The sequence below is a fragment of the Schistocerca serialis genome, chromosome 3 (assembly GCF_023864345.2).
Source record: "Schistocerca serialis cubense isolate TAMUIC-IGC-003099 chromosome 3, iqSchSeri2.2, whole genome shotgun sequence".
In the NCBI taxonomy this organism is placed as follows: domain Eukaryota; kingdom Metazoa; phylum Arthropoda; class Insecta; order Orthoptera; family Acrididae; genus Schistocerca; species Schistocerca serialis.
Genome location: NC_064640.1, coordinates 983,554,451 through 983,582,062, shown reverse-complemented (window position 1 = coordinate 983,582,062; position 27,612 = coordinate 983,554,451). Strand labels below are relative to the sequence as shown.

The window sequence follows — 27,612 nt, the reverse complement described above, 5'->3', positions numbered from 1 at the left end:
GACTTCATCTAAGGATGAGTCAGCATGCTGTAAAGCATGGGAGTGGACTTCCTTTTCAGACAAATGTTGGTGAAGGAAGTCCCAAATCAAGGACTTGGCATACAATGAGCAACATGGTTCTTTGGAACACACAAAACCACAATGGTGATTAAGGCCCTAAAGGTCGGTGACCCAGTCGTTGTCAGTTTCCAATGGTTGTTTACAATGCTGGTGAAATTTCAAGCAAGCAAATGCACCCATAATTATCCAACAGCAGATTACAAAGTTCAGCAAAAGTCAAACTATCTAGATGTTTTTTGGGAAACAGCTTATGGAGCAAACCCAACAAACAGTGGAAATCAACAAAAGAAAAAATGACTGTTCCTGATCAGAATAGGTTACCTTGTAGTCAGTGAAGTGATAGTGGAAGTGCCATAAGTATGTTTCTCAATCATCAGTGCCAACCAGAAACAAAGCAAACAGTGGAACTGCTGAAGATGTATGATTCCTGATAGATAATGTCGTTATTTGTTCCTGTAGTAAGGCCAACTGCTGTTGCCGTCATTCCAGTAATTGCTGATCGAGAAGTTGCTGTTCCTGCTGTTGTTGGAGTCACTGCTTCATCAATTCCAAGTCCATGGTGTCCAATATTTTGGTGCACTGAGAGTTTGAAAAGACTTATCACTATTGTAGAAGTCTGTAATTATGAGCACAATTCATTTGGCTTATTACACTGAGAGAAGAGAAACACAGAGTAAAGACAACAATGTATATTTTCAGTGTCACACAAAAAGAAGATAGCCAGCCAATATTAAAGCCTGTACATAGTTCAAAATCAAAGCTCAAGTTGTCAATGGATAGTGGCTGGTACAGCAAACATTCCATCATGCGAGTGCAATACAGAATGAGTCCTGGCAGACACAAGGTTATAGGTGCTCAGAGGTAACAGGATCCCACCAGGTGATGTGACATGAGCTCTCCTCCCAGAGTGCTTCTCACAAAGACAGCTTGTACAGAGTGCATTCAATGGGTAATATAATACAATTTTTTTCTGAAAACAGGTTAGTTTTATTTAGGATTCCAATATACCATATTATTACCCACTCCTTCAACTATGAAACCCTGTTTTTCAATACGATCTCCATTCAATGCAGCAGCTTTACTGCACTTTACTAGGGGGTGCCTGCATGTTACCACTCTACTGGTTGACATTAGAATCCTGCTGTTTCTGTGCCAAATTTGGTTGAAATCAATCCAGCAGTTGGGGAGGAGATCCCAGATGTACATGCATACAAGCATCTACTCAATTTGATGTATATAACAGATTATCTTCAATAAAATAAGATCTGTTTAGCACATGGTTATACTACAGTTTCAGTATTTCAGTAAAATTAAATCTTGTAGCTAATTTTTTTCTTATCATGGGGCCTGAGATTTGGTATCACTTTTATGCCAATTATTGTTTATTCTATTCACAGTATTTAACACAGAACAAATGCAGTTCAGTGTACGTATCTTTTTCTGTATGACTACTCAATGGCTGAGAGTGTTGCTACAAAGAATTTGGAAACTTTATAGCCATATGTATTTTCAAATAGTTATTACATAGCTCAGCTGAAAATTATAGACACAGTTTTCAAAAATACATTCCTAGATTATTTGGTTACTTTGTTGCAAATAAACTGTGTGAGAATATATAATTATTCTGTTTAGAAATTTTCCCGGTTAATTCACAGTACAGTGGAACCTCGCATAGCAACCATAATTCATTCCAGAATTTTACTCATAGTATGAAACACTCATTATGTGAAACAATTTATCACACATAAATTAATGTAAAATATGATAATGCATTCCACACAGAAAAAGTACTAAAATTTAACCTTATTCGTGCCATTTATTCAAAGAAAATTATACATACAGTATTATTCACAATACATAACCAATTCTTTTTACTAGGAAGCTATCTATAGTTATTTGTTTCTACTGATGATTCAACTCTTGGTGAAAACACAACACATTATTACCATTAAATTAATTTGTTGTGCATGGAGCCACTGCTTTATTGGGGTGATGATTTTCAGTGCACAATACAACCAATTCCCATGCTTTCAGCATTTATCTTATTGTGCCAGAAGATTGCTGTTTTGCAGTTACTACCTCCTCCTCCTCCTGCTCTGAAGATCTCCTCTCCACAAATTCCTGCTGTGAAACACACTGCAACTCCATAAGCTCTTTGGTGGTCACTTCTTGGCTGTGATCTTCCACAAGCTCATTGATATCATTGTTATCCACTTCTAGTCCCCTGATCTTGGCCAAAGACACCATCCCATTGACTGCAGGCTCCACAGGCACTGACTCAAATGTCTCGGACTCACATTTAACAATGTTCTCTGACTATAGCTTCGTACAAGCAGAAGTGAGAGTTCTCTTGGTAACCCCATCCCGTGCCTATTCAATCATCTTGATGTAGGCAACAATGTTGAAGTGATATTTCCAAAACTCTCTGAGAGTGAGATTGGTAGCTTCAGTCAATTCAAAGCAATGCTTGAAGAGTGCTTTAGTGCAGAGCTTCTTAAAGTTAGAAATAATCTGCTGATCCATTAGCTTGAGTAATGGAGTGTTGGGAGGCAGAAATTGGGTCTTTACAAATTGAAATTCTTCAAGGAGGTGGTCTTGTAGGCATTGATATTGGGTAGGAGAATTGTCTATAACAAGCAAGATATGGAGTGGCACATTCATCTCAAGCAAATATTTTTTCACTGAAGGACCAAACACTTCATTGATCCAATCACAAGAAAGGTCACATGTCACCCAAGCCTTGTTGTTGGGTCTCCACATCACATTTAACCTGCTCTCCTGGACTTTACACTTCTTGAAGGCTCACGGAGTTTCTGAACGGTAAACAAGCAGCATTTCAATTTTCAAATGACTGCTTCCATTTGCACAGAACAGCAGTGTGAGACAGACTTCCATTAGCTTGTGACCAGGCAATGCATTCTCCACTGCTTTTATAAAGGTATGCTTCAGCATCTTTTTCCAGAATAGGCCCACCTCATCACAATTAAAAACCTGTTGTGGCAGATAACCCTCAGAATCTATGAGCATCTTGAAGTTGCTGATGAAGTTCTCTGCTGCCTTTGTGTTGGAACTGAATGCTTCACCATGCCTCACAATCCTATGGATGCCAGTTCTTCTCTTAAACTTCTCGAACCATCCACAGCTTTCCTTATACACTCCTTTGGCCACTGATGATCCTGGCAGCTTCTTAATGAGGTCAGCAAAAATCATTCCCACCTTCTCACAAATGATGACCTCATTAATAGCATCACCTAGAAATTACTCTTCATTCATCTATATAAGGAGCAACCTTTCGACATTGTCCAGAATATGAAACCATTCTTTAGACACTCTTGTCACTCCCTTTGAAGCATCTATCTCCTTAATCTTGTTCTTTTTCCAGAGAATAATGGAAATAGTTGATGTAGACTTATTGTATTTGCATGCTAAATCAGCAACTCACACAAGATTCTCATTTTTCAATGATTTTATGTTTCATTTCTAAGCTCATTTTCTTTGTCTTATGGTCATCTTCCTGCAACTTTATCTTTGGGGGCATTTCTATGAAGGTTATTAAAATTTCCACACAGAAAACACTGTGTGAATAAAAGTTTAGAAAAATGTATGATCACAAACTGCACTAAGACAGTAGCAGGAAGACCACTATACCCAGACTGCAGTACATACTAATGATATTGTTCATAAGCCACTGCTGACAATGAAAGGTGATCATATTTTTTAACGTTTCCCCCACCGCATGCCAATGGCTGGTGACATCACACTAAATCATCATTCATGTGAAACACTACTTGTGAAGCAAATCTTTTTTTTAGAATTTGTTTTCCTTGTTATGTGTATTGTGTGTTATGGGAGGTGATTGGTAAGCAAGCTTCCACTGTACTAAACTTCAGTGAACTTAATCTTGCAGATAGGATGTCTATTTTCACTGATTTTCATGTGTTGCTGTGGATTTAAAAACTCACCAATAGTACATTGCATGCAATTGGAAATCTACATTTATAAAATATTCTTCTCTCAAAACTTCCAAAATGGAGTAATGAGATGCAATATTTTTAATACAATTTATTTTAAAGCACTGGTTATTTGGCAATTTGTTATTGCATGTACACTGCATAAAGATTAGTTATTATATGCTATGTTTTTACATTATTATATAGATATGGAGTATAATTCTGATGCTCAGTATCCACAGCCCGTAAACTTATATCTTTTCTTCTTTTATGATATTGTTACAGGGTCTTTCCATTGACTGAGACACTTATAGAGACCTTACATTATATAGGTAATACATTTTTGCTATCAGAAACTGACAGTTGTGGGATAAAAGCAGAACTAGTCTCGCTTTTTAATGAAACTATAAAGGTAAAAATTCCTTTTCTGGTAACATATCATCTTACTTTTTTGTGATGAGTTATGTACAGAGCCACAAAAAATTAACTTTTAACACTCCTGTAGAACTGAATAATGAATTTTTAATGGTCATATGTAATATTCACCACATTTCTTACAAATTCAAACAAAAATGCACAGTTGCTGGTGAAAACTAAAAACCCCTGAAAGAGCTAACTGGTTAACTTTTTAAGTAATGGCATCCACTTGTAATGTTTATGGTTTCAAATAATTACACTACAAAATTAATGAGCATATGGTGAATGATAGCATTCTGCATTCTAATAGCTGTCCTAGATGTGTAAATTTTTGGGTGTTTTGTGTACACACCAAGAAATGAAACTTTATCTCTTAAGTCATCAATTTTTTTCTGTGGCACTTAATTCACTACAATGCAGATAACTAATACAGAACAGTAGATATTGATCATGGGGACATTTTAGGATGATTGAGTCTGTGCTGGCTCCCTGTCAGATTCACAAATACCATTTACAGTAGCATCCCTGCCCCATACAGTTTGGAACATTGTTCAAAAATCCCACTGACACACATATCTCTCTTAATAACTGCATAAGTCAACAACACTGGGAGTTTAGTATGTAAAATTACTCTCTTGGTTGATATTCAAGTAAATAATAATTCCTCTGACATTTCATTGCTATCAACAGTCAGAAGATACAGCAAACAACCTCCTCTTTCTGGCAACAGATTGAACTTTTTCTGAAGCAGAAGAAGAATCTGGAGCAAAAGACCTAAAAGAAAATGAAGCAAGCTCGTTGAGTTATACATTGGCCATATACAATTAATCTCACCTACCATTGGCTGGAATAGGACAATTAGCAAATTTTTCTACTTCATGAAAAATCAAAAACTCAGATACCCATAAATTGTTAACAGAATAAAGAAAAAGGCTTCTGTTTGGTCACAATATACATGAAAAAAGATAAGAAAGTACAGCAATCAGTAAATCTTCAATAGCAAAAGAAAACACACAGAAAAATAATGAAACTTCCTTAAAATTTAAAGCTGTGTTGCTTTAAGACATTATTACTAAAATAATGAAAGTAGCCAAATAGAGATAATTAACATCAAGCAAACGGAAATTTATAGTTATTAATGCTATAAAAAAAGTTTTCAATGGATAAATCATACAAACTAGAAATCAAAGATAACTTTTATTTAAATAGAAACATGCTTTGCAAATTAACAGACAAATGTCCTGAAAGAAAAAGGATCTAAAATTGTGAGAATCTGTAAGGTGTATATAAATCCAAAATAAACAAAACAAGCAATCTCATAGCGTCCTTAGCTCTGAGGCAGCAGTGATTTATTTCTGAAAACAATATCAATAAATTAGATAAATCATTAGTATATGTGGCAGTAATCTAGATACAGACAATGTTAAATTTAAATCTAATACAAACTACAGCAAATTACATTTCTAAAAATAGAAGAAAAGGAACAATAAATCATTAAAGCATAAAATTTTGGAGTCATTCTTTGAAATTCACTTTGACTAACATTGGTTGTAAAATCAGTCATTTAAAAATACTGTGTCCAATTTAGTAAGAAGATAGGAAAATTAAGGCCACAATTTTAAATCCACATTTAAGAAATCATTCATGAACAAGAATCATACAAACATACTGTCATCTGACATAGTATTAAGCATCCCTGACATAGAGAAACAACTAAAAGAGTTGAAAATAAAGAAACTGCCAGGTCCAAATGGAGTCCTAATTTGGTTTTACAAAGAGTACTCTACATCATGGCCCATTACCTAGTTTGCATTTATTTCAAATCACTCCACCAGTGCAAAGTTCCAAGTGACCAGAAAAAAGTGCAGTGACTCCTGCTTATAAGAAGTGTAAAAATTGAACCCACAAAATTACAGACCAATATCCCTAAGTTCAGTTTGCACTAGAATTCTAGGCCATGTATTCATGAGTGCTACTCAAACGTGTAGGATCCACACCAGGTCAGATTGAAAGAAGACATCAAATGAGTTCAGAGGTGACCTGCTAGATTTGTTACTGGTAGGTTTGATCATCATGCAAGTGTTACAGATATGCTTCATGAACTCAAGTGGAATCCCTGGAGGAAAGAAGACATTCATTTTGAAGAACACTAGTGAGAAAGTTTAGAGAACCAGCATTTGAAGCTGACTTTAGAACGATCCTACTGCCACCAACATAAATTTCATGTAGGGACCATGAAGATAAGATACAATAAATTAGAGCTCATATGGAAGCATATAGACATTCAGTTTTCCTTCACTCTACCTGTGAGTGGAACCAGAAAGGAAACAACTGGTAGTATTACAGCATACCCTCCACCATGCACCGTGCAGTGGCTTGCAGAGTATGTATGTAGATGTAGATGTAGAATTAATAGCATACTTACTTGTTCATCATTGTAGATTACAGAAGCATGTCATTTTTAATATGTGAGAAGCAAGCAAGCATAGTAGAATGAAGAAAACCATTCCTGTTAATGGAGGCACTAATCAAACTCTTCTTAAACACAAAACCTGTATGATAAGAAAACATATGCAGGGTACACATGTTTCACATAGATAGGCATCATATACACAGTTGTAATACCAGTGAAAAATTTAAATGACACACTCTCACTCTTTGAAGCATGTGTTTGTGTACAATTCATTAAGATTATGAGATAAAAAAATAAAATTAGATACACATAGTAGAGATTATATAACATTATATATGTTATTTATGTTAGAGTGATTGAGTCCATTTTGTAAATAAAAGAGTTAACACTGACGAGAGAAAAACTGAGGATCATCATCTGAGATGATTGTTTTGCGCAAACCTTCTACAGCAAATATTTTACTTAATGTTTCATTTATTTATTTATCATTTTTCTACCCACTGAGCATTGTGGAAAGCAGCATACAACATGATATCAAATATATTAAACAAAAAGTTATGTTCAATTTATTTGGATTTGCACATTCTATTTTATATATTATGATTACAAATATTCAATACACAATCATGCACTTCCACCATATGGTATAGAACTGCAGGATCCCCTTAAATGGCTCAGGGACACATTATGCATTAGGAAGTGATACCCAGGTGCACACAATGGTTCCTTAGATATGGAAACTGTCTGACAGACCCAAATAATAATAGCTGTAGGAGGCACCAAAGTATTAATTTAAAGCCCAAAGAAATGCCTCCTGTTGCAACTTGTTGTGACTGTGACATTTCCAGTTGTGGGGTGACTGAGAAAGCATGGCAAAACCAAACAGAGAGCATCCCATGCACAAACAAACGAACGGAAAGGACGGACATGAAACAATGACGGACGATGGAGAAAGACCTTATGACGACAACACGCAAGATGCAGTGGAGTGACAGAGACAACCAAATGAATCCAAGATGTCCACGATTAACGAGATCAAAGTGCGATAAACACACTGTCTTGTCGAGGCGATGTGTCAAGACTCACGCAACGATTAGACTTGCTGGCAGAGCGAGAGGCCAACTCTTAAATACTGTATCGGGGGCGCCGCTATTGGCTGCTGGAACCACATGTTCCACTGTGGTGCCCTCACTCTACATGCAGGCCAGTACATGCGTGCCACCACAGCTTATGGCACGATGATGCAGAGACGTCTACGGGTCTTCGACGTCCATGACGTCTGGCGGGGATTCAAATTCTGCGGCGCGCGGTACCAGACCCCCTCCCCCCCCCTCCCCCCTGCCCCCCTCCCCCCCTCCCCCCCTCCCCCACTCCCCCCCTCCCCCCCTCCCACAGGTAGGACAGTTAAAATCCTATTGATCAACTGCCAAAGCATTCACAACAAAATCCCAGAGTTTGAAGCAATGCAGAAAGCAGTGGGGTTCACATGTTAAGAGGTATAGAAAACTGGCTAAAATGCAAAATTGAAAACACTCTGATTTTTGGGATCAATGTAAGTGTGAATCAAGAGGACAGACTAATGGTGAATTGAGGTGATATATTTGTTGTGGTAGACAGGAAAATCAAATACACCAAGAGAGGAACTGGAGCTATTTATGATATTGTTTGGTCAAGAGAGGGCATAAACTAATAAACTGATCTTTCTGTTGGCCTCCAGACTCACATTCACATGTAACAAAAACTTAAGAGGAAATCTCAGCTCACTAGTTTGTTTGTTTGCCAATTTTACTATCATTGTTGGAGGAGACATTAATCATCTGTAACAAGATATTCTGTAAAACATTATTGGTACTTAATGCCTTCACTGAAACAAATGTAGAACAGATAGTTTATAAGCCCATTTATGATGAAAATGTATTGGATCTAATGACTACAAATGAACTTGACCTCACTGAAATGGAGGCAGTGAGCATGTGGAAGTAGTAATAAAAATGTTTAATGCATTAAAAAGTGCAACTAAAACAAACAGTAAGATTTTCATGTTCGATGAACTAGATAGAATGAAAATTGTGACATACCACAAAGAGGAGTCCAAACTATTTACATTTGGGTAGGAGCTTGTAGGGAACTGTTGCTTAAGTTTAAAAGAATGGGCAACAAAGCACTGGGTAGATAGTCAGTAGAACATTTCACAATGGGATGGACCCTCTGTAGTAAACAGTCACTGTGTGGGGAAAAAAAAGCTGCTACTGCATAATAAGTGTAGAACAAAGCGTAGGACTGTAGACAGAGGATGATGAATGAAAGGCATTTGGTTGTTGAAAGGCCAATGTGTAACATGTTCGACAGGTACCACAGCAGAATATTACCAAAATATCTCTCCAAAACCCAAAGAAATTATGGTCATATGTAAAGGCTGTCAGTGGCCAGGCACTAACAGATGTCAGAGGAACCAAAATTGAGAGTAACAAAGTTACAGCAGAAATTTTAAGCTCTGTTTTCAAATGTTCTCTTACAAAGGAAGACACAGAGGTATTTCATCCATTTAATTCTTGCACTTGTTCAAAAATGAGTGATATCAGTGCCAGTAGCATTGAAAAATTGATTAAATTGCAAGAATTAAACAAGGGTGCAGTGCCCAATCAAATGCCTCTCATTCTATACAGAATTTGCACCCGATGTAGTCTTCTAAGCATAATATATCATTGATCTGTCAATGAAAAACTATGGTCAGTCCTTGGAACAAAGCACAGGTCACATCTATGTAAAAGAAGGACAGCAGACATGATCCACAAAATGACCATCCAATCCCATCTGGCACATGTTGAATTATCCCTTGGGTTGTTACTTTCTCATCAAAAGGTATTTTGATCACTGCTACCACCACAAGTGTTTAACATACCCTAACAGAAAGGAATGCACGAACACAATCAGACAATGCCAAAAAGAAGGAACTTGTCATCAGTACTTATTTGCAAACTTGCACTGAATGCCACTGCTACTACATCTTCTTCCCCTCTAATCTCCATTGGATGACCATTTCCAGCTCTGACAGGTCTTCTGACACCAATACTGTAATTATGTGTTGACAGAAGGTGTGGGCTAGCAGCTCACTCCTGGAGGTGAGTGGAGGAGTGGGCGATGAAAGCAGCCAATCACTTGATATAACACTTTGATCAGTCATAGTTCAGCATGTCAGAAACATCCATTGTAGAATCATAGAACATATTCTGAGCTCAAAAATAATGAAGTGAGTTGAAAAGAATGACACCACTGTTACAAAACCCAGTTCACACTTTTCTCACATGATATCCAGAATGCTGTGAATGATGGGAGTAAGGTTAATGCAGTATTTCTTGACTTCCGAAAAGCATTGCACCAGCTCAGAGGCTAGCAGCCTGGAAAGTCATCCAGTGTTGGAACCAGGCCACAGTCCATTGAACAATGCCCCTGCTAATGTAGCAATGTCAGCAGAGGCACCCCTTCCTCAGTCAATGCTCTCATACTGCAACAGGTGTGGACGTCATGCAGCAGTAGCAGCCTGACTGATGTACTGGAGTCACACCATGCTTCAGTCATCATCTCCCCACTCCATACATTTCAATGTGACCCCAAATCATTGTTCTTCTGCAGCTGTCAGCAAAGGAATCAGAATTTAAATCTCAAGTCCATCCTGTCATCATTTGACACAGCTGGAACATCTGATGACGAAAAGCCCTGTGCCAGTCATCACCACATCTATGACGCTGTCTTCACCAGGCCACAAACCAAACACCACAGCCTGATGCCTGGCCATGGCAGCCACACTCTGTATGGCTGCCACATCTCCATCCACATTCCTGCAGCAGCTGTCCACCACTGCGCAGTAGTAACAAGGCCACCGGGTACGCTCCATGGGGAACCCCTGTGTCAGCACATCATATTGGCATGCTTGGATTTAAAGATCATCTTTCGCTATCTGCAGTCTGTCAGTTTCAGATACATTGAACTATGTCTGATTGAGGTTGCCAATAAAGTGTTGTATCAAGTGATTGGCTGCATTCATCGTGTGCTCCTCCAGCCACCTCCAGCAGAGAGCTGCTTGCGCACGCCTTCCATCAATATATCATTACAAGATTGGTGTCAAAAGACCTGGTACAGCTGTAAATCGTCATCCAATGGGGATTAGAAGGGAAGAAGATGCGGCAGCAGTAGCATTCAGCATAAGTTTCCAAGTAAGTACTGATGACAAGTTTCTTCTTTTTGGCATTGTCTGGTTGTGTTTGACCATCCCTTTCTGTCTGGGTATATTATACACTTATGGTGATAGTAGTGATCAAAATATCTGTTGATGAGAAAGTAGCAATCCAACTGATAATTCAACATTTGCTGGATGAGTTAGCTGAGTTTAGAGCTGACAAAGGAGCTTTAAGTACAAAAGTAAATCATTTGAAGAGTGAAAGAAGGGAAGGATCACCTTTCGGTGCTTCTCCACTTACCTTTGACAGTGGTATGGCCTCACCGGGGGCACAATTTTCTGGTAAATCTGAGAAAGATATTTTTGTCCTTATTGATAGTTTACATATGACCACAAAATTAGAAAAACTAGAGTGATTAACACTTGATAAGTGTATCTCATTTAAAATTTGCAGGGTTTGCCAGCACATATGTAATGGTTCAAGTTCAGCAGTTTTGTAGGAAGCCACAATGTTAGAGGTGTGGGGTCTTCTGTGCAGAAATATCCACAGGAATATAGATGATGGAATCAAAATAACATTCATGACTCTGCGTTAAACAGAACAGGAGAAGGGGGAGGGAGTACCACTATGCAACACTCCCAGTAGATTTGACCATGGGTCACCACATTGCAAAATCAGTGGTATACATCTATTAATTCGTCTATGTAAGAGGAGGGTCCTGAAAGTTGTTGGATACAGGGGCTCAGGTATCCATGGCTGGGCCAGAATATATTGTCCCATAGATGAAGGTGTAATTATATGAATGACAAACACTAACTTCACTTGTTGTTGTTGTTGTGGTCTTCAGTCCTGAGACTGGTTTGATGCAGCTCTCCATGCTACTCTATCCTCTGCAAGCTTTTTCATCTCCCAGTACCTATTGCAACCTACTTCACTTAACGAAGGTTTATTCAGCACTTGCACATACAAGAGCCTCCAGCCAGAACACATACGGTATATATACAGTTACAGAACATTTGAGTACAATGATTCTTGACATTTGTGGATATTTCTACAATGTACTCAAATGGAAATTAAAATTTTACAGTTCAGCTGAGTTTTGAACTCATGACCCTCCATGCAACAGTCTAGTATCATAACCACTACATGACAGTGACTGTGCTACTCACCTTCTTCTGCAACATTGCTGCCTCCTTAAGAGAACAGCATTTCGGTGTTATGTCCTCCTAGTCCAGGAATGAGTCATCGGTCATGCATACTCTGACTCCTGATGACTCATGTTCACCCTGGCAGTGACATTCTTACAACTTCCCTTGCCGTTATGCTCTTCGTCACATTTCTGCTTGTTGCCTGTCGTTGGAACTTCGAATTTACCCTGGGTTGCAGGATCCTTATGGGCCTTCATTAGAAAGGATGTGGACCATATCTCTGATCTTCCATCATCTTGTGTCGGGGTCGAAATCTTCAACTTCATAAGTAACATCAGACAACTGTTTTACAACCTTATAAGGTCCAAAGTAGTGCCTGACGAGCTTTTCAGAGAGACCAACCTTCCGAACAGGAGTGAAGATCCAGATGAGGTCACCAGGCTGGTAGACAACAGGGCAGTGGCTCACGTCATACCTTTGGCAATCGTTTTCTACAGCATGTAGAGTCGAGCTAACTGTCAAGCTTCCTCAGCTCTGGTTAACACCTGGCTGATATAGTCATCCCTGTCATCAGGATGTAATGAAAACATATTGTCCATTGTCATAGTCACCTCATGCCCATGCACCAGGAAAAATGGTGTAAATCCTATGGTGTCTTATTTGGTGGTGTTGTAGGCAAACGTCACGAAATGTAGCACCTCATCCCAGTTGCTCTGCTCAACATTGATGAACATTGATAGCATATCAGCCAAGGTCTTATTAAGGTGTTCAGTAAGCCCATTAGTTTGCAGATGGGAGGCAGTCATCATGTGATGAGCAATGTTGCACCGACAGTTTCTCTCTGTCACAAGATTCGATTGAAAAACTTCTCGATCTGTAATTAATGACCTTGGGGCACAGAGTTTTAATACAATGTCTTCCACAATGAATTTGGCTACCCCAAATGCTTTGGCTGTTTCACAGCTTTTGTAATATCATACCATGTAAGATAATAAGTGCCAACAATAATCCATCTATTACCACTAGCAGACGTTGGAAATCATCTGAGGAGGTCAATCCCAACACGCTGGAAAGATGTTTCAGCTGGTGGAATTGGTATGAGTTGGCCAGATGGTTTCTGAGGTACTGCCCTTCTCCTTTGGCACTCTCGACAGTGTGACATATGGTGTCGGACACTCCTAAATAAACCCGGCCAGAAAAATCTCTTGCAGATCCTATCGTATGTCTTAATAAATCCTAAACATCTGGCCTCAGGTGTGTCATGGAATTTCTGTAGAATATCCAAGCACATGTGTTTAGGAATCACTGGTAGCCACCTCTTTACAAATGGATCACAGTTTTTCTTGCAAAGTAATCCATTAACTACTTTAAGTTGTCCTTACACATCCTCTAACTGATTTAAGGCAAGCATAATTTGAGATTTCTTGGCGTCCTTCTTCTGCTCAGCAGAGAGATCTTGGAGTGCAGTGAGACAGTCACTATCTTCATCAAAGTCTTGATGGTCTTGCACAGGGTTTCTTGAGAGACAGTCAGCATTTTGGTATTTTCTTCCACTTTTCCACAGTCACTATCTTCATCAAAGTCTTGATGGTCTTGCACAGGGTTTCTTGAGAGACAATCAGCATCTTGGTGTTTTCTTCCACTTTTGTACACTATGGTAATGTCATACTCTCAAAGATGTAGCACCCACCTGGCGAGTCATCTTGGTGGATCCTTAAGACCTGTCAACGAGATAAGTGAATGATAGTCTGTAACAACTGTGAATGGCCTTCCATAGAGATACTGTCGAAATTTGCACATGGCCCACATCACAGCAAGACATTCTCTTTCTGTAATTGAGTAGTTTCTCTTGGCTTTTGTAAGCGTCCTAGAAGCATAGGCTATAACCTTCTCTTTTCCGTCCGAAATTTGCACCAGAAAAGCAAAGATCTCATACCCGCTGGCATCTGTGTGTAGTTCTGCAGGTGCTCTCTCATCATACAGACCAAGCACAGGGTCAGTTGTCAGAGCCTTTCACAGCACATCGAAAGAATCTTGTTGACCACCACCCCAGATAAATTTAGCATCGGCTTTTAACAGCTCTTGGAGTGGCCTGGCTTTGATACAAAAGTCTTTGATAAAACAATTGTACTAAGAACATAATCTGAGGAAGCTACTCACATCTCTAATACTTTTAGGAATAGGAAATTCCGTTACAGATCTCACCTTTTCTGAGTCTGGCCGAATACCTTAATTTGACACAAGGTGTCCAAGTATTTTGATTTCTTTGCTCCAAAGAGACACTTTCTTGGTTTAAGTTTCAGTCTGCCTTGTTGGAGACACTTAAGAACGGCCCTCAGTCTTTTTATGTGTTCCTCAAATGTCTCTGAGAGCACTATAGTGTTGCTATATAACAAAGACACATTGTCCACTTCAGGTGACTTAGAAGATTATCCATCATCCATTAAAAAGTTGCTGGTGCATTACACAAACCAAACGGCATTACCTAAACTCATATAGGTCCTAAGGGGTGATGAATGCAGTTTTCTCATGATCAGCCTCATCTACTTCGATTTGCCAATGCCCCGAGTACATGTCCATGGTTGAGAAAAACTTAGCCCCCTTCAGACTATCAAGTGTATCGTCAATTCATGGAAGGGGGTAAACATCCTTTTTAATTGTCTTATTAAGATTCCTTTAATCGACACAAAAGCACCAACTGCCATCCTTCTTCCTGGTGAGAACCACTGGTGATGACCATGGGCTCTGCGAAGGCTGAATGATGTCATTCTTCATCATTTTCTCTACCTCATCACAAATTATTCGATGTTCTGTTGCCGACACACAGTATGCTCTCTGGCTTATTGGTTGATGGCCTCCAGTGCTAATTCGGTGCTTCACCATTGATTTGTCTAATGTGCTCTTCACCTGTGGATTGAAGCATTGTAGAACTCTTGAAGAATGGCAAGTAGCTTCTTCTGTTGTTCCTTAGTGAGATGTGGTGATAGTCGAGCTAGAAGATTTTCTCTCATAGTGGTAGTATCAATTTTGCCCACAGACTCGGCATGGGAGGTTTCTATAACGCTCAGCTGTTCTTCAATTAAGGGCTCTGTGTTTGCTATGCACATGCGTCTTGGTAGGATCTGTGGTTCTCAGCGACAGTTAACTATCCACAGTTCATTGAATCCGTTCTTAAACGAGATGACAGAGGCTTGGATGACCAAGCTATTCTTCAGTGGTATTCTTTTCTTACACTCCACTACAAGATCGATGGGTTGATGCATGTCACGACACATTACAGTTACCTTTCTAGCGCTGACTGCAGGAATGATCACTTCATCCAGCACACATAGTCTCCAAACACTCAGATGCACATCTTCCTGTCCACAGTATCTCATCTCGTCTAGCATAATCGTTGAGCAACCACAATCCATAATTACCTAAGAAGCTTTCAAAAAGTCCTATGCGAGAATGACGTCATGACTACACTCTTGTAAGACAATGAATTCTAAGGGCTGTGTATGGCCACTTATACCCACACGAATGACACATCTTCCTGTAGGTTTTACATATTTCCCATTAGCCACCTCAAGCAGAGATGTTTTGTTGTTGACGAATATGGTTTTCTGCAACTGGCGATGGTACTTCTCCAAAATGACTGAATACAATGTTCCAGAGTCCACAAGAGCTAGGGCTGGTCAGCCATCCATGAGGATATCGACATATTTTCCCATCATTTTTGTAGAGATCGACAGGAGAGTATTTTTCTCTTTGGTGGCCTTACCTCCAAGGAAGGTCACACCCTTTAGTTTTCCAGGTTGTGGCAGCTACATGATCAGCTGGAGCTTCTAAATGGCAATGGAGACCTTGATCGGCATATTGGTGAGCGTCCTCTCCTGCACCCACATCTTCTTGTTAATCTTCGTCATCCCATAGTTGGTGTCAGCTAAGATTGGTCTGCTGTCTTCTGGTGTAGGCATCATCAAATATCCACCACCTTTCTTGACAATAGTGCACCACATGTCCCGGTCATCTGCAGTGGAAACATACTGGTTGGTTATCCTGGGGCTTCCAGACATCAGTCTTCCTTCGTGCCCAAACAGGTTCCTCATGCGGCATTGTAGGAACGTAACTCTGCCTGGGTCTTGACTTTTCCACTGTTTTAAAGGGGAATGAAGGACGAGATATTGGGCTCAATGTCTGTTCCACTTCCTCCCTTATGATCTCTTGAACCTTCTCAGTTTTACACTCGCCGTGCAATCCAAGTGCCTTCTGAACTTCCTCTCTCACTATCTGATGAAGAACACTTGTGAAATCAGTTCCTCCCTCCATCACAGATATCAATATGACATTTGAAAGCTGTTCAAACTTCTTGCATGTAATTCTTTTGTGACGCTTTGTCTCAATATACTGGCACCATTTTATGAACTCCTCCGCTGTCAAAACGTCCTTCAGGAGTAGGGCTTGATACATGTCCTCAGCAACACCCTTCATGAGATGTGCAACATTATCTTCCTCCTTCATTCTAGGATCCACTATTTTACACAGCTCCAAGATGTCTTGTATGTAGGATGCTGTAGTTTCTCCTGGTCGCTGTGCCCTGCACTTTAATTTATCTTCAGCCTTGCACTTCTGTCGTTATGTGTCGCCAAAATACTTGCATAGTTCCACCTGGAATACTTCCCAGCTTGTGAACTTCTCCTCGTTGTTTTCATATCATTGCTTGGCAGTGCCCTCCAAGTAGAAAAATACGTTAGCCAAACACATGGTGTCATCCCATTTGTTAAATCTGGTTATACGCTCATATACCTTCAGCCACTTGTTTGGATCTTGGCCATCATCACCAGAGAACCCGGAAGTATGTCTCATGTGGTGGCACACAGTTGCTGTCATCATAACATCCTCCTCTTCTTCTTCTGTCTCCAATAGAGTGCGATCTGTTGAATATGGCTCAAACTTGGGTTTTTCGCCAATTAAACAGCAGGTCTGTCATGGCCTGATGGGAGCCACTGTGTCATCGATAATGTGCGCTGTCACAAGTTCCAATACCCAGCATCGCCACCAGAATAATGTCATACAGAAGAAGGTGAATGATGAACACTAACTTCACTTAACGAAGGTTTATTCAGCACTTGCACGTACAAGAGCGCGGAGTGAACTGCCTCCGGCCAGAACACATATGGTTACAGAACATTCCAGTACAATGATTCAAAAAATGGTTCAAATGGCTCTGAGCACTATGGGACTCAACTGCTGTTGTCATCAGTCCCCTAGAACTTAGAACTACTTAAACCTAACTAACCTAAGGACATCACACACATCCATGCCCGAGGCAGGATTCGAACCTGCGACCGTAGCAGTCGCACAGTTCCTGACTGCGCGCCTAGAACCGCGAGACCACCGCGGCCGGCAGTACAATGATTCTAGACATTTGTGGACACTTCTACAATGTACTCAAACTGAAAATAGAAATTAAAATTTTACAGTTCAGGTGGGTTTTGAACTCAGAACCTTCCATGCAACAGTCTAGTATCATAACCACTACACCATGGTGACTGTGCTAGTCAGCTTCTTCTTCGAAAATATTGACTATAGTGAATTTGACCCCCACCACATGGTACATTAAGTGGTGCGGGTGCTAACAGTGTGTAGTCTCTCAGTTCCACAGTTTCAGAAACTGGTACTAGAGACTTCTGAGTGTGTATAAGTTCTGCCTTCCATGAGAATTAGCTACAATGTCGTCCTTGGTCTAGACTTCCTGATTAAACATCACATCAAAACCTCAAGCACAATGTTTTGTACAATAGTTTACCCTACATGCAAGCGATTGATGGCAGTACCCATCAGTATAGACAATTATAGAACAGTCTGTTGATTTAACTGCAATAAGGTGAAAGACATTGCATGATAGAGTAGATATGGAGATGTTATTGCAGGACTATGCAACTCACCTGGACCATTGCCAGCTACACCTCTAGTGCAGCACAGAATTCACACTGGGAATGAGTTGCCTGTATACAAGAAACCATACTGATTCCCACACTATTTACAACCAGTGATGGAGGAATTTATTGATCAACAGCTATGGGATAGAATTATAGAATAAAGTACAGGGCTATTACAAATGATTGAAGCGATTTCATAAATTCACTGTAGCTCCATTCATTGACATATGGTCACGAAACACTACACATACGTAGAAAAACTCATAAAGTTTTGTTCGGCTGAAGCCGCACTTCAGGTTTCTGCCGCCAGAGCACTCGAGAGCGCAGTGAGACAAAATGGAAACAGGAGTCGAGAAAGCGTATGTCGTGCTTGAAATTGACTCACATCAGTCAGTCATAACAGTGCAACGACACTTCAGGACGAAGTTCAACAGAGATCCACCAACTGCTAACTCCATTCGGCGATGGTATGCACAGTTTAAAGCTTCTGGATGCCTCTGTAAGGGGAAATCAATGGGTCGGCCTGCAGTGAGCGAAGAAATGGTTGAACGCGTGCGGGCAAGTTTCACGCGTAGCCCGCGGAAGTCGACGAATAAAGCAAGCAGGGAGCTAAACGTACCACAGCCGACGGTTTGGAAAATCTTACGGAAAAGGCTAAAGCAGAAGCCTCACCGTTTACAATTGCTACAAGCCCTGACACCCGATGACAAAGTCAAACGCTTTGAATTTTCAGCGCGGTTGCAACAGCTCATGGAAGAGGATGCGTTCAGTGCGAAACTTGTTTTCAGTGATGAAGCAACATTTTTTCTTAATGGTGAAGTGAACAGACACAATGTGCGAATCTGGGAGGTAGAGAATCCTCACGCATTTGTGCAGCAAATTCGCAATTCACCAAAAGTTAACGTGTTTTGTGCAATCTCATGGTTTAAAGTTTACGGCCCCTTTTTCTTCTGCGAAAAAAAACGTTACAGGACATGTGTATCTGGACATGCTGGAAAATTGGCTCATGCCACAACTGGAGACTGACAGCGCCGACTTCATCTTTTAACAGGATGGTGCTCCACTTCCATCATGATGTTCGGCATTTCTTAAACAGGAGATTGGAAAACCGATGGATCGGTCGTGGTGGAGATCATGATTAGCAATTCATGTCATGGCCTCCATGCTCTCCCAACTTAACCCCATGCGATTTCTTTCTGTGGGGTTATGTGAAAGATTCAGTGTTTAAACCTCCTCTACCAAGAAACGTGCCAGATTTGCGAGCTCGCATCAATCATGCTTTCGAACTCATTGATGGGGACATGCTGCGCCGAGTGTAGGAGGAACTTGATTTTCGGCTTGATGTCTGTCGAATCACTAAAGGGGCACATATCGAACATTTGTGAATGCCTAAAAAAACTTTTTGAGTTTTTGTATGTGTGTGCAAAGCATTGTGAAAATATCTCAAATAATAAAGTTATTATAGAGCTGTGAAATCGCTTCAATCATTTGTAATTACCCTGTACTAGTTCCTGGCCAGCACCAAAAGTAATTGTTCTGAAGAAGTCTTCAAATGGGAAAATGGCTTATAGGTTCTTCTGTCATTATAGATTTCTAAACTAGTGTGTGGTCAGAAATGGTTATCCAATTCCAAATATTACAGAAACCTTAGACAATCTGGGGCAATGCCATTATTTCACCACCCAGGATTTAGGTAGTGGGTACAATAAGTCAGAAGTAGTACCAGTAGATCAGCCTAAATGCCATTTTTGGTCATTTCCAGTACTGGTGGATGCCTTTTGGTCAGAAAAATGCACCAGCAACTTCCCAGCACTTAGATGGGGAGATATGTGCCCTGAAACCAAAGCAATGCGTTGCTTACATAGATGACATAATAGTATTCTTCATGGACATCCAAGAGCACGTGTTGTGACTGCAAGAAGTATTTGAATGGTTGCATGTAGCACAACTGGCCTTAGTTTACAAAAGTATTACTTTGTATTGTGGAAGGTACACTACTTAGACCACATTATTGGCCTGTACAAGATACACACTGACCTACAACTTGTGCAAGACATGAAGGTTTTTCCAATGCCTTGCACAGTACAGGAAGTACAATCATATTTTGGCATTGCTGATGTCTATAGAACATACATTCCAAAGTTTTCAAAGGTATCACAACCCATTACACATCTGTTAAAAAAAGGAGGAAGATTTCACTGGCCTCTCGAATGTGAGGAAGTGTTTAGATGGTCCTTTCCTTATTTTTCCTGTCTATCAAAAACAGTTTACCTTATTGTGTGATTGAACAATCATGCCATAGGCTGTGTCCGAAGCCAAGTGGTAGATGGGGAAGGATGCCCCATAGCTATGCTTCCAGGAAACTGAATAAAGCAGAAAAAAGCTATTCAACTACAGAAAAAGAAATGCTCACACTAATTATTGATGTCACTTATTTTCATTACTATCTATATAGGAGGCATTTTAAGGTCATAACAGATCACACAGCACTAAAGTGGCTTCTGGGATCAAAAGATCCAATCAGCTGTTTAACCCATTGGGCCTTATGGCTAAGTGAATTTGATTTTGAGGTTGTGCATTGTTTGTGAAAATCTCATAGTTAAATCACAAACTACATGCCATACAATTAATTGGAGTAAGCACAGAAGAACATCACAGAGTTCAGGTCATTTATCACAGCTATCAGCGGTTCATAAAACAAGCACAATTCAGTTCCAACGATGGAATACTTTACAAGACATTATGATGTGGCAGCTGTGTAGTTGTGCCAACCTGTTTATGGGATGGAATAATGAGACAATGAGACAATCCCACATTTCCATCTTAGCTGGACATAGCAGATGATGAGCCACGGAGTGCCACTTTGTGAAAAATTAATGAGCACTGTGTAAAGACTTGCATTCCTTGCACTCAAAAAGCAAACTTGAGTCATCATCAAATCCTGTTTCAAAGACTGCCTGACACAGAAAAGACATTTTCATTATTTCAATAGGTCAGTTTCCTCAAACACCAACAGGAAATCAATATTTATTAAACATAATTGATCACTGCTCGCATTACTTGGCCATGTTTGCCATACCAAACCAATAAGCAGAAACAGTGGCTCAAGCTTTGGTTGACCAGCAGTTATTGAAATTTTACACACTAGAGATGATAATAACTGACCAACACAGGAGCTTTATACCCAACTTGTTGAAGCAGTTATATAAACTGTTATGCATAAAGAAGTTACAAACTAGTGCTCTCCACCCACAAGAAAATGGCAGAATGGAAATAGTTCTTAGGACATTAAGTAAAATGCTAAGTTATTATGTAAATAGTAGTCACAATAATTGGGATATCCTTCTGCAATTTTCTATGGCCACGTACAACTCTAAAATCCATAAAACATAGGCATTTCACTCTATTAGGTTGGTTTTGGTTAGAAAATGCCTTCACCTTTTGAATTATGTCAACATGCTCCAAGAGAGGATACATCGTCTGTTTGGAACTTTATTAAAGGTAATGGTGTCAGATAAAATAAATGAGTAAGAAGGCTCTAGAATGACAGGAAAGCATCCATAATAAAAAAGCCAGATTGCCTAAGTACCACATCGGGCAGTGGATAATGCTATTGAACTCTCATGTTCCAAAGGGAAAAAATAAGAATTTCATTCTCCAGTATCAAAGACCTTATCAGGTAGTTGCAACAACATCCCCAGTTAGTGTTAAAATAAAATTCCTGACCCAAACCACAGTTGTTCATGTATGAAGAATTCATGCATTTCAGGGTGAAGTGGAAGCACTACCTCAGTTGGCAACAGCTCATTAGGTTATTGGTTAGAGAGAACAAGAGAAGGGAAGGTAGAACTAAGCCACTGAAACATGGTGTACCTACAATTGTTCCAACACATCCATATGCCTTAAGGCCACAAGATGGTCTTTGTGTTTACTAATTATTTATCTCTCTATATATAAACTGAAATCACTTGCATGTGTCTGTCTGTATATGTAGACTATTCTCAGGAACTGCTGTAGGGATTTTGATCCGGTTTTGACCAATAGATTCACTGATTCATGGGGAAGGTTTTTGTATATAATTTTTAAATATTGTGTACAAATAGTCTGAATTATGATGAATTGAAGTTACATTGTAAAATGATGTCATTGCCACCTAGCAAACAAACACCATAACTCAAGACTGTAGCAGTGCCTTGAGAATGCAGCAAGTGGAACCCAATTCACATCTGAAGTGGTAGTCCAGGGATAGCATGTTTAGCAGTGAACTGAAAGGTTGTGTGATTGAATCTCAGCTGGGACACTTTTTTCCACTCTGTGTTTCGACATGGGATTCACCTCTCAGTGATGTGGAGATAACCATTTCAAAATATGATGACAATTTCAGACTGTTAGTCTCTGTTTCCCTCAGATTAGCAATCACTATGTGCAATCTTAATTAACTGGAAATTCTTTGAACAATGGGCAGTGAATTACTCGACTTTGAAGTATCCTAATAAATATGACCAATAACAAAAACATAGCATGTCATCATCAGCCTCCGATATGAGACTTGTAATTTTAGCTAATGAAATATCCTTAACCAGTAGTTTCCCTTCAATTATTTGCGAAAAACTGCTTAATTAAAAACTGTGAATCCAGAATAACTGGTGTTTCATTTTTTATGCTGCAAGTTATACATTTTCAGGAAAACTTCTCCAGAAACTTCAGCAACTTTGTTTCATTACATACAGTATGTTCTTTGGGTAGTGCAGCAGATGACTCAACTTTCAGCCTTCTGCATTTATTGAATCAAATCTAGATATGGACATGATTCTTTGCATGGCACAATGAAGAAGTCTCCCATAAAAAATCCATGACACAGAATTGCACCAATGAGTCTCAGCAGTGCATCATTGTATATAGTGAACTTCACAAGAAGAGTGCTGTAGCATGATCCCAGCATGTACATCATGTATGTTTTTTTCATATTTTTCCTTTTATTTATGCCATGTTAGCCAGTCTCCAATAGATATTTAATTACTCACACACATATGCACTTATGGTTCACATACAATATTTATATTGGTTGTGAAGGTATTAGTTACATCATGATGTGCACCCATCATTGCCATGAGATGTCACTCCAAACATCAACTCAGTAGGAACATGTAACATTCGTGTCTCCAGACAACTCTCATGCCATACGCTGCTTACATCACTTAAGTTGTACAAAAGTGATGATATTCAAGTACTTATTGCAGTTCTACAAAATTTGTTCATAACTCTATGCAGTGGCCTGAAAACAAAATATGCTATGCCACATCAGTCATCTGGCCATAGATACTTAATGCTACCCTTGCAAAGCTGGCCAGGTTTTTAATTGAGGATATTTGTAAGTACATCTTATGGTTATGACTGTGTTTGTGTTGCTTGTATGAAAGATGCTCAAAGGAAACATTTGTAGTTAGGTATTAGGTCAGAAGACTTTCCAGTAAAATTTTATGTGCAATAATAGTAAACAGTAGCATGTCTAATTTAATTTAGAAGGAAAACATTCAGTGCTACATGGTGCAGTACATTTTTTGTTTGTTAAAAATGTGGTTTGCTTAGAAGTAGATAAGCAGACTGGAAGTATACTGGCAGTGAGCGAGAATGAGTGTATAGATGACACACCTTGGAGTTTCACTTAAGGGTTGAAGACCATTTATAACAGATGTTTTATAGGTCAGTTTAGTCAGTAAAGATATTGGGGGATTTGAGGAAACTCTTTGAATATGAAAACTGTTATATCCTAGCCAGTAATGCCACCTGGGCCCGCTGCCAAAAGGTTGGCAGCATCAAAGTCCGGACGCCGTCTGCGTAAGCAGCGCCAGCGAGACAGGAAATCGCCGCAAGTCTGCGCGTGCCACCGCTGGCTTCTGGGTTCTTAAGCACTGGAGTCGCGAGCACTAGGACAGTTCTATATTAGCCGCTCAGTTGTATACTCGCCACCGAATTGTGTACTTGCTAGTCAGTTGTGTGTTCATCGCAGCAGAGTTGTTGTTTGTCGTCAGCCGAGGCTAACCTAGCCGCTCCGACTCGAACTAGACAGATTTCTGTAGACACGGAGTTCACTACTGTGTTTCTGTATCTTCGTTAATAAAGATAAGTACTGACTTTTATTTAATCAGAGTGTTTGGGTTTTCATCTTTCTGTTCACTGTTCCAGCGGACCGGTCGGCCCGCTATTAAAAGTGTGGCGGTGACTTCGAAAGCCGTTTCTACAGCGAATTGTTTGTCGCTACGAACGCCGCCACAAAACTGGCGACGAGGACTTCCGAACTCGTGTGCAGGGCTGGTTCAACTTGTTTCTGGTTATACTAATTATAGCGATAAAATTTTGGGGGCTGGTTTAATTTGTGTTCACTATGTCTGCCGACTTACAACAGTTGATCTTGTTACAGAGTCAGCAAATACAAAGTCTGTTGGACACAATCGCCAAACAAGCAGCTAATCCTCCAACACAAAAGGAACAAGCACAGGCAGCACCACCTTTCCGTGCTTTTGATGCATCACGAGAAGAATGGCGAGAATATTTCACGCAGTTGCAGGCGCACATGACAGTCTACAAAATCACAGGTACTGAGCGGCAGCTTTATTTAATTTCCACTGCAGGCGTGGAAGTCTATCGACTACTTTGTAAGTTGTTCCCGGAATCCCAGCCAGAAGCTTTAGACTATGACGTTGTTGTTAACAAGCTTGCTGAGTATTTCGAGTCGCGAGTTCATGTGGCAGCAGCCAGATTCAAGTTCTTCAGATTAAAGAAACTGCCACATCAATCTAATAAACAGTGGTTAACAGATTTACGGGGCCTCACCCGTCAGTGCCGATTTAATTGTGTGTGTGGAGCTTCCTACAGTGATGTCATGTTACGAGACGCTATTACTCAAAACATTGCAGATTCTCGTATTCGTGCTGCTATCTTAAAGTTGCCTGACCCGTCATTAGAGACTGTGATGAACATCATTGAAGCCCAAGATACTTTTGACTATGCTGAGTGTGAGTTAGATCAGCCATGTATTTCTCAAATTGCCTGTGCTAAGCAAGTTATGTCACGCCCGCGGCCCCACCGGCAGAGTCAGACTGTAAACACTAGCCGGCCGCGTCATATTAAACACATTCGTCAGCCGCGTGTGCAAAATGATAGAGTTAAGTCTTGCCCTAAGTGTGTTCTTGCTCATCCTCGTGAACGTTGCCCATTAAGAAACGCGGTTTGTCACTTTTGTCAAAGGAAAGGACACATCCAGACTGTTTGTTTGCGTAAACGCAAGAACAATTCTAGTGCTGCCCAGCCCATGGATATTCATGTTCTTCAAAGCCAGCCCGCCCAGAAGGTCGCGTTTAAAGGCTCTTCCACGGTTTGTGTGGGTAATAAACTTGTTCGCAATAAGCCACCCACTCAGCCCTCTGCTATGCGACCCAAGCATAATTCAAACGCTGTAAAAAGTAATGTACAGATTGCAAGTGAAGCGGGAGTTGTTGTTCCACCCGCCCAACCCACGAGTTGTCATAAGCAGCGAACACGCGCTAAACGCGCTGATTTTGTGTCTTCCGCCTCCACTGCACCGATCCGGAGACAGTGTAATAAACTATTTGTGAAGTTACGCATCCAGGATAAGACCTTCAATTTTCAATTAGACACTGGTGCGTCTGTGACTCTCATAATACGTATGCGGCTATCGGCCGCCCTAAACTTTCAGCGGCAAAACATTCTTTGGCTACTTATAGTGGAGAACAAATTCCTGTGTTGGGTGTATGTAGCGTGCCAGCCACATTCCGTGGCAATACAAAAACAGTTTCATTCACAGTGCTCCGCGCTACAGACAGTGTAAACATTTTCAGATTAGACTGTTTTGACTTGTTTGGCCTGTCTATCCAAGACAATGTGTTGCAAATTAATTCTGTTGTTGTTCCTCAAGACAGCATAACCGATTTGTGTAAACAATACAGTGACATATTTAAAGACGAACTAGGTTGTGCTGCGAACTTTGCCGCTCATATTACGTTAAAAGATAATGCTCAGCCTCAATTTTGTCGTGCTCGTCCAGTGCCTCACGCCCTCCGGGCACCTGTAGAAGATGAACTTCGTCATTGGCAAAACAACGGTGTTATTCAACCCGTTTCAGCGAGCCAGTGGGCTTCTCCCTTAGTTATTATAAAGAAACCGTCTGGCAAGTTACGTTTGTGTGCTGATTTTAAGTCGACAGTTAATCCTCAGACTGTCATTGATTCTTTTCCTTTGCCTAGACCGGACGAGCTGATGGATAAGTTAGAGGAAGCTCGTTTCTTTTCCAAAATTGATCTCTGTGAAGCATATTTGCAATTGCCCCTCGACGAGAAATCACAACAGTATTTTGTCATAAACACGTCGTTGGGGTTGTTCCGTTTTCTGCGTTTGCCTTTTGGTTGTGTGTCAGCTCCAGCTGTTTTTCAGCGTTTTTTGTCACAACTTCTGGCTAATGTGCCATCGTGTTGCAACTATTTAGACGATATTGTTGTGTCCGGTCGGACGCCTGCTGAACATTTCCGTAATTTGGAGTGTTTGTTTACGGTGTTGTCTCAGGCAGGCCTACGTTGCAACATCGATAAATGTTCATTTTTCCTTACGGAGATGGAGTATCTGGGACATGTTATTAATGCTCAAGGCATTCATCCCTCCCAGTCACATTTAGCAGCTATTCGTGATTTGCCCGCCCCTCGCAATCTGCATGAATTGCAAGCAGTTCTGGGCAAATTGACATATTATATTAGGTTTATACCTAATGCATCACAGATTGCTGCACCGTTGCATCGTCTCCGCCGTAAGAATGTTCCGTTTGTGTGGTCAGCTGATTGCCAATCAGCCTTTCAGCAGCTTAAAGAGGCTTTATTGAATGATCGTTGTCTGGTCCATTACGACCCTAACAAGCCTCTGGTGTTAGCTTGTGATGCCTCTTCTTTCGGCCTCGGTGCTGTGTTGTCTCACCGAGTCAGTAACACCGAACGTCCTATGGCGTTCGCATCTAAATTGCTAAACAAAGCTCAGTGTAGTTATAGCCAATTGGACAAGGAAGCGTTGGCTATTGTGTTCGGAGTCACAAAATTCCATCACTACCTCTATGGTAGACCATTCTATTTAGTAACTGATCACAAGCCCCTGACGTCACTGTTTCATCCGTCTAAACCAGTTCCTCAGCGGACAGCTCAGAGACTACAACGTTGGGCTCTTTTGTTATCACAATACCAGTATGAGATACTGTATCGCCCTACAGCTCAGCGTGCAAACGCTGACGCGCTTTCTAGATTGCCGATTGTTGCGGATGATGTCTTCGATTCCTCTGACGACTCTTGCCATCAGATTGACGCCGATGAGCATCAATCCCTCCGGAATTTTCCGATTGATTATCGTCAGGTGGCACGTGAGACAGCTACGGATCCTCATCTGAGTTTACTATTACGTTTTGTTCAACGTGGTTGGCCGTCCAAGGCAAAGGACATATCGGATCCTGTGGTTCGTCGCTATTAT

At 40.4% G+C, this 27,612-nt stretch overlaps 1 protein-coding gene across 2 annotated transcripts in view; it reads left to right on the top strand.

The window, feature by feature from the left end:
* The window catches only part of LOC126471429 (uncharacterized), a 649,788-nt gene that overhangs the window by 479,513 nt on the left and 142,663 nt on the right, over positions 1 to 27,612 (top strand). For both annotated transcript variants that reach the window (XR_007586305.1, XM_050099588.1), the window contains exon 17: positions 4,296 to 4,422. Coding sequence is in view for 1 of the 2 variants with exons in the window: in XM_050099588.1 (XP_049955545.1) it covers positions 4,296 to 4,422 (127 nt within the window). In the remaining variant the exon portion in view is untranslated. The remainder of the gene's footprint in view (positions 1 to 4,295; positions 4,423 to 27,612) is intronic.